Source organism: Cladosporium halotolerans, assembly GCF_011745625.1.
Source record: "Cladosporium halotolerans strain TM138-S3 chromosome Unknown Sca123, whole genome shotgun sequence".
NCBI classification, from domain to species: domain Eukaryota; kingdom Fungi; phylum Ascomycota; class Dothideomycetes; order Cladosporiales; family Cladosporiaceae; genus Cladosporium; species Cladosporium halotolerans.
In genome coordinates this window covers 1-12,713 of record NW_027191573.1, presented here as the reverse complement: position 1 = coordinate 12,713, position 12,713 = coordinate 1, and the positions used below count along the sequence as shown (strand labels likewise).

Sequence of the window (12,713 nt, the reverse complement as noted above, 5' to 3'; positions counted from 1 at the left end):
GCCGCGTCCATGACAGCAAAGTCCGTACAGATATCGCGTGGTAAACAAAGCGTGTCATGACCGCGTCGCGCGTGCACGCAGTGTGTCTGTGCACGCAGTTGGGAAAGCTTCTACTTCTTTTAGCTAGGTGCACCGAGCTCAGACTAAGGTCCTCCGAGGAAGTTCTTAGGTCCACCAAATCCCCGTCATGGTGCACCGAGCACAAACTGAGATTCTGGGGACTGGTGCGTTTATCCACCAAACTTCCGCCTATGGTATAACGAGTTCAGGCTGAGGTCCTCCGGGCAAATTAGTGCACCGACCTTCCCCTAAGGGTGCACCGCGCATACATTTGAAGATCTTGCAGACTAGCATGCAGGTTGACCGAACTCTTAATGGTGCACCGAGCTTGGCCTGGGGTCTTCCGAACTACTAGCTGGTCTATCGCTCTCCTGCGATGGTGCACCGACCTTAGCCTGAGGTCCTCCGAGCGAGTACACCGGTCCCCCGGAGTGAAGCCATGGTGCACCGACCTCTCGCCATGGTGCACTGAGTATAGCCTGAGGTCTCCCGAAGTGGTACACAAGTCCATCGAACTCCTGCCGTGGTGTATCGACCTCTCGCCATGGTACACTGAGCCCAAGCTGGAGCATCTGGCTGAGGGTACCTCTTTTTTCGTTGAGGGTACCTCCCACCTGTTTTTACAATTGAGGTCCCCTAGGCAGAATTGAGGTACCCTCAGCCAGATCCTACACAAGCTAAGATCCTACGATTGGTAGGTAGGTCCACCGAACTTCTGCCATGGTGTACCGAGCCCAGGCTGAGATCCTCCGAATCATCATTCAGGTACCCCGAACATTTTGGCATGGGGCACCGAGTGCGGGCAGAGGTCCTTTGGATCAATACGCAGGCTTATCGCACTCCTGCCATAGTGCACCGAGCTCATCCTGGGATCTTCCGAAGTAATATGGAGGTCCACTGAAGCTCCCACTGTGGTGCACCGTGCTCTTCTTAGCGCTGAGGAAAAGAGTCAACAATTGAGGTCCCCTGTGCAGAACTTGAGGTACCCTCAACCAGATCTTGGACAGCGTAAAGGTCCACCAAATCAGTAATGAGGTCCCCCAGACTCCTGCCGTGGTGCGACCGAGCTCCAGTCGAGGTACACCGCAGCTAGGACGAGGTGCTCAATACACCTGTCAAGTATACCGCGAATGGATTCTGCTGAGGCTTATCACCTTCACTTCAGCTATGAGACGACGGAAGTTGCTCACCTCAGAGTTGAAAAATGAGGGTCATTATGCCGTCTGGTGGACGAATAGGTCCCCAAGCCCATACGCAGGGCCTCCGAACTCGGTGCTGCACTCATGCGAGCATGGTGACCTCTCAGTCAGCCACGCGCAGTTATTTTCAGCAAATTACACTACCCAAAAGCATTGAGATACGTGCGAAATAGAAAACCTTCTCTCATGTATTGAATACGGAAAAGTCCTAATGTCCTGTGCGAGTATACAAATCCCACCTCTAGTTCACAATCGTGGCAGCCGAATCGCCCGGACCGCTAAACGCCGTGAACTCCCAAATCAACATCACCGTGCTCTCATCGCCTGAACACACTGCCCGCACTACTCCCCGTGAAACTGCTGACCTTACTACTCACCCAGCTGCCACTACTGCTCATCCAGCTCGGCAGGCTGAAGCTGCTCGACTGTCCGCCCTTCCAGGTGCTCATACCATTCCGGCTACTAGCCGTAGCACTACCCGCCTCGCTCTTCGCGCCCCACTTGACCTTACCCTCGATGATCGAATGAATAATATTGATGATGCCGAACGTGCTCGAGCCCACAGCACGGAAGAGCGCGAGCGCCGCAACAGACCACAGGATGATCTTGAGGTAGTAGTTCTCGCCGATGCTGTTGGTCGGGTAGGCCTCGCTGACGGCCATGACGAGGACGGCGTTGCAGCACATCCAGACGATGACGACGTACGTGCGTACGGCGCGGTAGTAGTCTTCCTGGATCTGCGTCTGGTTCGGGCCTGGAGCGGGGACCTCGACGCGGTCGCGGAGGTTGCGGAGCGCTTCGTCGTAGCCGGAGTCGATGTCAAGTTGCTCAGAGGGCATCTCGAGCTCGACGACGCCGGATTTGGAGCCCTTGGCTACACCGAGATCGGCCTTGCTAGCGTTGTCACCTTTGGTACCCCAAGAGACGTCGTGGGCGTTGCAGAAGGCGTACACTTGCAGGGTGCAGATGTAAGACGGCAAGAGAGCAAAGTACTGCGCGCTGGAGGTAAACATGTGCCAGGGGTCGAGGTAGAGGAAGGACATGATGAAGTAGAGGCCGATTGTGGAGAGCGTGGAGACGATCATGTTGGTGAAGATGTTGTTGCCCAGTTCGATGTCCTCGTCGCCGGTCAGCTGGATTGCCACGACGTAGAGTGCGGCAAAGGTCGTGTAAGCCATGATGATTCCGTACGTGATCATGCTGCCCATGTACATTCTCTTGGAACCCTGAGGTCGGTTGCCCATGGAGAGAATGAATTGCATCATGATCAGCAGAATGCAGGTGTACCGTAAGATGTAGAAGATGACTTTTCCGATGTTGTGTCCGAATGGATCAATCTTCGGGTCCGCCAGCGAGCCAGCAATGAAGTAGAAGGTCAGGTAGAAGTTGCCGAGCGAGAAGAATGTGAACAGAAGGTTCAGAAACTGGTAGAGGAACTCGATGTGCAGCAGCACTTTGCGAGCGATCGAGTGATCCGTCTTCCAGACCTGGCTGAAGTGCAGAAGAGAGTACACGGCTGCGAAGAAAGCACCGTTCAGCCAACGACGGCGCTGAGAGATGAACTCTGGCACTGCGTCTGGAACATCGGTCTCTCCGATAGCGCTCTTCACATACTTCAGCACCCATCGCTCATTGCGCTTTGCGACTAGTTCCCAGCAGAGAATGCGATCTTCGGCGAGGTACATATTTGCGGTGAAGACGTCTGCATCCTGGCCGTGGAGTGTTTCACCTTTGAAGTATTGACTGAGAGGGCCATGTCCATTTTCGTCGTTCTGAAGTGCGTGGTATCGGTATGCACTCAGGGCACCGGGCAACACAGTGATGTTCCCGAAAACCGACTCCAGAGGCTTGTCAAGGATATTCGACATTTTGTACTCGAAATTTTGACTTGCGACCAAGGGATTGAGAAGAGCGCTCCAGGCTTTGCCTTTTGCTGCTTTGATCTCGCCTGCAGCACCTGCGACGCTTGAATCTCTGTCGAACGCCTTCCAGAGGTGGTAGAGCGAGTCGTCTCCGGGCCTGGTACCAACATCGAGAAGAATACAGACGTTGGGGTTGAGGGCGCGGCCGAATGCGTTGAAGAACCATCGGTGGCTGTTCAGCTTCTTCAAGTTCTTCTCCTTCAGGCAGAAGATCATCTGACAAGGAACGATGCCCTTCTCTGCACCCTTGAATTTGAGATCTGAATCGAGCGATACCTGCGTGGTGTATTCGTAGACGTGAGCGGCGACTTCTTTCTGGTTGACTTGGTTCTTTGCGATGCCTTCCTGGTAACAGCCCATTGCCGCTAGTGCATCGAGAGTTCGAGGGTGGACCCTGGAGCGACCGTCGGAAATGATGCAGACTACAATCTTCTTCCATCCGTCCTTGCCCCAGGTCCTGGATTTCGAACGGCTGCAGAAATGCGCAATGTTGCGCATGACACCGTGCATCGTGCGGGTGAAGTCGATTTCGTTCTCGTTGTACATGGTAACACAGATCAAAAGCTCGGTCTCTCGCGACGTGTAGCCAATGTTCTGCCTCAGCTTGTATCCTCTCTCGACGAAATCGTTCGGGTCACAGGTTACTGCAGTGTACCGCATATGTGTGAATTCAACATCATCGCGTCGCGGCAAGAACGAGTACAGAATCGTCGGGATCTTGCACTCCAGAATCAGTTCGCCGTTGATGAGCTTGACTTCTTTTTTCGAAAGTTGTGCTTCTCTTGCGCCACGCCGGGCCTGCTTTCCTGTGGGAGCCGGACCGTAGAGCTCGTCGTCACCATCATCCTTCTCATCGTAGAGCGAGTCTGTGAACGTCGATTCCGACATGTAGCTGTCCATTTTCCTCAGCTCTGGTCGGGAGAGATCGTCATCGTCGCCCGCTGGTCCAAACACATCGTCGACGTCGCCTTCGATGGGAATTGTTGTCATGTCTGGGTCCTTGTCACTTTCGGTAGGTAGCGGTCTCCCTGCTGCAAAGAGAGGCTGCGGAGGAAGCGGCCGCTTCGGAGAGCCGCCATATTGTGATGAAGGTGTTCCTGGTCTCGGGCTCCCGTTGATGTCCGCCGGCTCAAAAGGCACACTGCTCGGAGGTGGCCTGCTGTACTCGTTCGACACCCGAGAAGGCGAGTATGACATCGTCCGCGTCTCCGATCCTCTTGAAGATGGTCTGTACGCAGGCGCATCTGGGTAGTAAGATGGTGCGTACGAGGGTGTGAAGGATGACGGAGCGTATGTTGAAGCCTCCGCACCGGAGGGCGTAAGGTCGGGTGCATTCTCTAGAATGGACGTCTGTCTTGAGGATGGCCTTCCTGTAGCCGATGCAGGCTGGTAGGCACGCGAGGGAGGACTCGGTCTGTGGGATGAGGAGGGTAAGTCTGGAGAACTACGTGGACTGCTTTGGAAGCGGACTTTCAGCTGCCTCTTTCGCGGCCCGGACGGTCCGGCTGTGTCGGAGAAGGGGTCCTCGACACTGTTCTGGCGGCCGTCCTGTTGTTCGTCCGCGGATACCAGGCTACTCGTAGCCGTGGGGGGTCATCGACGCGTGGGCTGAGGTTTGCATCCGTCGAAACATCGGAGAGGGAAACTAACGGTCTCGTGGGACTCGGGTCTGCAGCTCGCACGAATCGCTGTCGCGCGGCTTCGAAGGCATCGTTTGCTCGGGCGCGTGCTGCGGAGCGTGGTGTTGGTCTTGTGGGAGAAGCATTGTCGGCGCCGTTCAACAGGCGCATGCTGGGGCTATGGGTAGGTGTGGTCTCGTCCTCGTAACCTGGAGGCGGCCCATAGCCGGGCGGAGAGTTCGGGCCCATTGTGTGTAGCGAGCGGAATGTGCGATGCAACGATATCAAGCGAACAGGATTTTTTTCTAGCGATGGCAGAGCGATGTGAATCAGCTGAGAGGGCGACTAGCACTTGGCCGCGAACAGTGGTTAATGTCTGATGATGATCCAGGTGTGGGCACGGCCAAACAACGCGCTAAGTTTACACAGCCGTTGTTGTGAGGGCAACGCGCGCGCTAGTCGGCGATCGACCAGCCGGAAGCCGGGGTACCGCGGCGCCGAAGAAACCTGCAAGCCGGGATCAACGGCGTCAAGCAACCCTACTTACCCCAACCAGGGATCATCTTGCAATGAACAGATGCTGGTTAGAAGCTTTCCCCACTCAGTTCACAACACCACTCAATGCACACGCGTCGCGAACGCGACGCGACGCCCTTGATCGTCGCATATCTCACGCATTAAACTACTGAGGCTATCCATATAATAGCATATGATGACCTTGCATATGATCAGTACTCGTGTGAATTATCTAGTGCTGAAGCTTTCGCGAAGGTTTGAGGACTCTGCCACTTGATGACACGCCTGGTCCTGGAGCCCTCGGCCTGTTTTTGACCACTATCGCATCTCCGTCTTTCAGTAGCTCTTCCGGCCTTCTGAGGTGCGTTTTCTGACTGCTGGTTTTCCTACAGGAGGTTGGATTGGGCATTTCCGAATGACCTGGAGCTTTTCTAGCCATTTTCGCAGCAGCCTTGCTAGCAATCCCGGCTGTTAACGCCGCCCTCCTTTCCTCGGCCTTTTTTTGTCTTTCAGCCTTTCTTTCCGCCAGTTGTTGGGCTTTGAGTAGCTTTGCTCGCTCTCTCTCTTGTGCCTTGATAGCTTTTTCTTGCTGTTGCAGGTCCTTTTCATCCTTTTTTGCCTGCTCAAGATCCTGAAGCTGCTTCACCTTGCGGGGACTGAAGAAGGTAGCACTGCCCTCGTCCCTGGATCTGAACTCCTCCATGAGCTTCTTGCCTCTTTTCTTGCGGCTGCGCTCGTCGTAGAGAGCCGCTGATAGTCTCTTGTATCCTTCTTTTAGTAAGGTGATCTCCGCAGATTGTGAGATGACCTTGTCCCCGAGGTACTCTAAGCTCTTCCTGTGTTTTGCGTCTGCCACCTTCGTCACAGTTTTGTTCACCATGCTCTGAATCTTCCGCCAGTCCTTTGGAGACAGATTGGAGCTCTCTGAGCCACTGAATCTGCTACACGGGGTACGTGGCTCCTCGGTCTGATCACCTGGTGGGGTCGCAGCTTTTTTGAACATCTTCATTACCACGGGCGGGTCGAAAGGCCATAAGCCAGTCTTTGCCCATCCACTCTTGATGTTGGCCTCTGTGAACGCCTTCTGCCATGCTGGCCAGAAAAGACGAAGAAAGTCACGCTTGGTGACCCCCGTAAGGCGTTCTGATTGCCTCATGTGCTCATCCAGGCCTTTGCTGTAAGATGTGGCTAAGGGGGCGAACAGGCTGACGTCCAACGGCTGCAGTCTGTGAGTCGAGTGAGGTGGGTACACAGCGACTAGTACTTTGTTGGGCTGGCACCAATCGAGGAATCGGATGGTCAAATGCGAGCCATGGCCATCCAGATACAGCAGTCTCCAGTCCCTCTTCGCTTTCTCCTTTGTCTCCCTATCGAAGAGGTTTACCAACCAGTCAAATCCAAGCTCATCGTTGGTACATCCATTAGCAGAGGATGCGAGGAAGGCTAAGTGGTCTTCCTCCTTGACCCCATCCAACCAACTGTCCTGGACAGTGTTTGGTTGGCCTTCGTAGATTATCCCTGGAGATAAAGACGTTCCATCTGCACAAATCGTAGCCACAACAGTCACCCACGTCCTACTACCATCCTGAGCGGTGCCCATGAGCTTTTGATTGTCGAAAAGAGCCTTTGTGAACACTCTCTTGCTTTTAGTAAGATACCCAATCAGGAATCCCTTTTCGTCCATGTTGTACATGTTCCGAGGCATTATACCATACTGCTCGATCTTACTGCTCAGAACATCGAATTACTGCTTGAAAGAGTTCGCGAACTCAGCTTTGTGCCGTGAAACATCCAGTGTGTTGAGATATTTAGAATCCAATTCGTGGCTCTATCTGCTCACAAACCTTGAAGTCCAATTTTTTCCGGGCTGTCTTTTCGCAATTTGACTGGCAATATTGGCGACCATGTATGGTGTAGGTGGGAAGCCTCTCTCGCACAGTCTATTTATGTGTTTGATAAGCACCTTCTCTTGCTTGGTGGACAAGAACTTTTTTTGTTGTGTTGCTTGGGATCTCGAGCCACTTTGGTGATTGAATCTCCTGCTGAGAGTGCTTCTATTGACCTGGAATTTTTTGGCGGCTCTTGAAACATGAGGAACATCTTGATTATTCAAATATACAATTGCTTCATCGATAGGAAGCATGTTGGTTGAAGTATGCGATGATCAAGGGCGTCGCGTCGCGTTCGCGACGCGTGTGCATTGAGTGGTGTTGTGAACTGAGTGGGGAAAGCTTCTAAGTCTCTCTAGCGCGTCGAAGAGATGTCAAGTTCAACCCAACGATTTATTTGGCTAGCCACTAGGTCAGTCGCGGCTTCGCCACGATAGTGACTAGCGACGTGCAACGAGGTCTCATCATCAACTTCCACTATTCCAGCAAAGTAGCAAAGGCTTTCTCCCACAAATCCCGGTGCAGCATGTAGCGTTAGCATCACGGTGCATCGTCGCGCAATGCGCGAACATGTTCCAGGTGATCTCAGTCGCCATCACGGATTCCCAATAGGATCGTCGTGCTCGCTCCTGGGACGAGGGCATTTGCGACGTGCGAGAAGCAAAGCGGACTAGAAGAAATTTGCCGAGACCAGCAGCAAGCCCACAGCCGCCCGCACCGAGAGGATGCGCGAGCTGTCGGGGGTGCTTCGCTCGGTTCAGGCGCAGCAGGCGAAAAGTCTGCACGTCAGTGAGGACGATACCCGCACGAGGTACTACACATGGCAGATGTACAAGACCTGATTGGACAGGCACGTGCCTCGCCTTTACGGCGCGCTGTCTTTCGACAAGGCGTCCGCCCTGATGCAAGCTTTGACGAAGTACCGCGGGCTGAGCACTTGTCCCGTGGAGGAAAACCCCGCGGACATTCCGGACCGCAAGTGCGGACGCTTCAATGAGAGAGTTCTATACGCGCTGCTACACTGCGAACGGTATGCTAGGGCCCGCAAGCAATCGGGGGAAGTAGCAGGCGAATGATCGAGAAGCGTTTCCTACTTGCTCTGAGGATGAGACGTGTGATGATTGTGACAGAGGAGGCGAGTCAATTAGGCTGAATGCCCTATCTGTCGACATCTTTCCACAGAACCCGAACTCTCGGAGAACAGAGTGTAAGAATTGTATGATAATTGCCACACCGCTTCACGGAAGTCTATCAGGCCAACGTGACAGACGATGACCGATTGTAATCTATCTTTCACGCCTTTTCAACGCCTGCCGTAGTCTTGCGAGGACCTTTAATGATCTTCCAGATAGCCTTCGCGATACTGATCATGACCGTTAAACTCTCGCTGGTGGCTTACTGGGTACTGCTGATAAGTACCATGGCCTTGTTCCCGTTCATGTCGGCCTTGTTCAAAACGACCAGGATTCGGCTCATATGGCCGGTGATCCTGTTTGTATCCGTGGCCATCAATCTCTTGATAATATCCAGACTGTTGGTAGCCGCCATGATAACCTGGTGCATAAGAGCGGTTGTCCCGTCGATACTCGCTAGCAGATTGGTCATGTTCAGGCTGGCCAATGCGAGGATCATTCTCTCGTGAGTGCTGTTCTCCAGGGTACTGGTATCCGCCGGGACCACCTTGGCCTTGCCAGTCGTCTCTCATGTGCTGCTTACGCCCGTAACCCTCACTAGGGTATTTTTGAGCCGCGTGGGCCATAGAGCCGCCTGGGGCGTATGACGTTTGTGAAGAGCCTGTCAAGTCCTGCCGATGAGTCTGCCCCGTTAAATTGTCGGTGAGATTATGCACAAGCTTCCCGGAGCCGGAAGATTGGGAGTTGTAACCGCCTGGGCTGGTACCATTGCCATTGCCGCCGCCAGAGGCGAGCTGCCCGGCCAGTTTACCAAGGATTCCAGACATGATTTTGTCGTCTGGCGGAGTGCAGCTTGATTGGAAGATCTAGCTCCGCTGAATTGCGCTAAAAGGAAGTTATATCAAATGCAGAACACTGCGGTTTGTTGGAGCAAAATAATTGTTGACAACTACACAGTGTAGACGGGAAGCGCTGCAGCGCATGGACACGCGACAATAACTGTATGTAGTGGATGGACATCCAGGAGAGGGGTTGGTCCTTGCAACGTCACGCAACGCGCGGCGTTTGAAAACAACAAGGCATGGATGCAGTCGACTAAACAATCAGGAGCAGTACGCGTGCCCAATAGCGCACGGCCGCCTTTAGCGCAAAGCGCGCGCGGGGTCGACCGCAATGCCAGGCATGGCAAGTCGCCGCGGCGAGATTGACTTACACGTGGTTGCAAGCCTTTCCCTGTCCTTATCTGAGATGGCCACCGCGTTCATGCCATGTCTTGAAGACCGAAAGGCGTGCAATGCAAGGACCGTAGAAACTCTACTCAAATCGTTAGTGCAAAGCGGGATGCCCGAAGCGTACGCAGACTAGGCAACGCAGGTCTGTATTGCGACCCCCCTCCGTACGTCCGTGCGAACGCCAGAACCAGCAAGCGGCAGAGGCCGTGCTTTAGCAGTGACACGCCACCGTAATTCGGATATTGACGTCGAATCGATAGGTCGCTAAAAATCGACATAGCTGACTCCACCGCGATCAGATCTAGTTTTGAGTCATGCGGGTTTTTGCAGAGACGACGGATGATTTCGGAGGGCGCACGGGGCAGTGAACGATAAAATTGTGTCGTCGATGGACGAATCTCGACTTACGCACATCACAAGCACAACGTCATCAAATACGAGGGTGCGCTAATCGAACTTTGGTTTAGAAAGCTTCGGTTGGGGGCTTACTCGTCATTGCGCGTGAGCCTAGCCGAGCGCCTCGGACATCCGTACTTGGCCCTAATAAAAGTACATTGGACATTCAGTCAGAATCGACGACTCGGACCACACACATAGCTCGGCCGATTGTCGTCTTGAACGTGCTCAGAGCCACCCTCTTTTTATTCTTGCAGCTCAACACTGACCGGTCTGTTCTCATCTCGTTACTTCACCGAGATGAGTGACTTTCCCCGTTCTCAACCTGGACATACCGCTTGTCCTCCTTGCACGGCTTCCACTGCGGCGTAGGGATCAGGTGAACGTGGGCACTGCAGAGCACAGTTCTACAGCGAACTCTCTGCTAGGCGTTTGCATGCTCGACATTCTGGTGATCCGAGCGCACTCCGCTTGGAACAAGTACTGGGATTCGTGCACTAGCAGACTCCTTTGGTTGACTGCATACATTGTAATCCCGCATTGCCTCCAATCGACACAAAGAAATTCAGTCCAGTCAGCTCGGGTGAAAAACGATGGTCCCTCCGCCGGCGGGCCGAGGTGAAGAGAACGAACAAGGGAAGAAGCACATGGGCACCGTCGAAGATCCCACTGGTCCTGGTACGCGCAGTAGTTGTGCCGAATGTTCAAACTGCAATCGGACGTTTTCTGATTCACTGGCCGCCCACCATGTTTCGTCACGAATGAGCCTCACCGGGCCCTTCGATGACCTTCCGTCCTCCGAAGGCGCTGACACTCTACTCCCACGCTCTGAGCACAGGACTCTACGACCGGACCCTTGGCCGCAACATGCTGTAGGGGATCTTGAACCGCAAAACTTTGTCTTCAAATCCGAAACTGCCGTTCGAATAACAGAGCCTCTGCTGAAGAAAGCGCACGCCGATACGTATAGGTCAGAAGAGCGTGTGGACAAAGAGCAGACGTCCGGGCGTGATGATGTCGGCCAGGGGTTTGAGATGCGGCAATGCCCCAGGGAAGAAAAATACGTCCGGAATGCGCCAGGCTCGCAAACTTCATTTGTAGAAGGCCATGCCTCCGGCATGGCAAGGCTGTCGCAACCTTGCAGAGACGATGTCTCTACAGGGAAGATCACACCTAGCGGTTGTGATGATACCAGTGCCCAAGACGAGGAAGATCATGCATCAGAGAATTCCAGGCAAGGTCATCGAACATCGATGGCGATCGAAGCTACTAGGACGACGCGCAAGCATGCCTCACGTGACGGAAGGTCGGAGGGAGTTGATGGAATCCTGCCGGCAGAGCAATCGGACCTCGCGGAGGACTATTCCCCCCAGCCACAACGGTATCGCAGGGCTATTCTCGGTGCCGTGCTCGCATTATTTTTCCAGCCATCTGACTATGACAATGATCGGGGGAGCAACCTAAGATCGGGCAATTACGGTGTTGTCGCTGGCAGGACTGAACCAAGTCCGACTAATTCTCCCTCTAAGACCGGAGCTTCCACGCCTACAGACCCTCCGCGGCAATCCCTCGATCGTCGAAACACGCCCAAGCATAAAGATACCCCCTCGCCTTCGCTTGCACTCCTCGTTGACTCTTCGATTTCCCTAACTTCGCCGAGTGTGGCTGGTGTAGGAGCGGAGGGTAGTCGGCATCTAGAAGTCCAAAGACATTCAGCGAAAAGGCCTGGCGACAAGTTGCATGGCCACAGCAATCTCCATGCGTTCCACCATACGAGCCGATCGACGAATGAGGAAGACTTGAGAATCACAATCCATGTTGCGGAGACAATTTACCGTCAGCTGTACCTGATGAGACTCTGCAGAGCACTCATGGAGTACGGTGCGCCTACTCATCGCTTGGAAGAGTACCTGAATATGTCCGCTCGGGTGCTGGAGATCGAAGCGCAATTCCTGTACATTCCAGGGTCCATGATCATGTCTTTTGACGACCCCTCTACCCATACGACTGACGTCAAGCTTGTCAAGGTGGCACCAGGTCTGGACCTAGGGAAGCTCAGGGACACGCACGAGGTGTACAAGAGAGTAGTCCATGACATGATCGGCGTGGAAGAGGCCACGGAGTGGCTGAAGGAGGTCTCGAGATGCAGACCGAAGCACAATAAGTGGACCCGAATCTTTGTCTTTGGCTTAGCATCTGCATGTGTCGGACCTTTCGCTTTCGGAGCCCGACTCATCGACCTCCCAATCGCGTTCCTGCTTGGGTGCCTTTTGGGTGTGCTTCAGTTGGTCGTAGCCCCGCGCTCGGACTCATACGCCAACGTCTTTGAGATCTGTACCGCAGTATTAACTTCTTTCCTCTCGCGCGCTTTCGGTAGCATCAACGAGGGCAATCTGTTCTGCTTCTCAGCTCTCGCACAGTCATCTATCGCCCTTATCCTTCCCGGATACACCGTTCTCTGTGCCTCCCTCGAGTTGCAAAGTCGGAGTATCGTCGCCGGTAGTGTGCGCATGGTCTATGCCATCATATACTCGCTGTTCCTCGGCTTTGGCATCACCATCGGCACCGCCATATACAGCATCATCGACAGCAGCGCAGTCTCTACTACCCAATGCAAGGACCCAACGCCGCAGTATTGGTCCTTCGTCTTTGTTCCGGCTTTTACCATGTGCCTCATTATTATCAACCAAGCCAAGCGGAGGCAGGCACCCGTGATGATGGTGATCTCCTTTGCTGGCTACATCGTC

General features: G+C 53.9%; 2 protein-coding genes across 2 annotated transcripts; one reads left to right on the top strand and one right to left on the bottom strand.

Annotated features, from left to right (window-relative positions):
• Positions 1–1,576: 1,576 nt before the first annotated feature.
• On the bottom strand, positions 1,577–5,175 carry WHR41_09564 (uncharacterized protein; the record flags this gene model as incomplete). The annotated part of the gene is made up of 2 exons (XM_069378167.1): positions 4,832–5,175; positions 1,577–4,754 (listed from the first exon to the last, which is right to left on the bottom strand). Exons 1-2 carry the CDS (start codon positions 5,047–5,049, stop codon positions 1,577–1,579), a joined length of 3,396 nt encoding a protein of 1,131 aa, XP_069224962.1. The 5' UTR covers positions 5,050–5,175.
• A 6,641-nt stretch (positions 5,176–11,816) lies between these two features.
• Positions 11,817–12,713, top strand: WHR41_09563 (uncharacterized protein; the record flags this gene model as incomplete). Its single annotated transcript, XM_069378166.1, has 1 exon — positions 11,817–12,713. A coding segment is annotated over one exon (897 nt), but the record flags the coding sequence as incomplete, so codon positions are not given.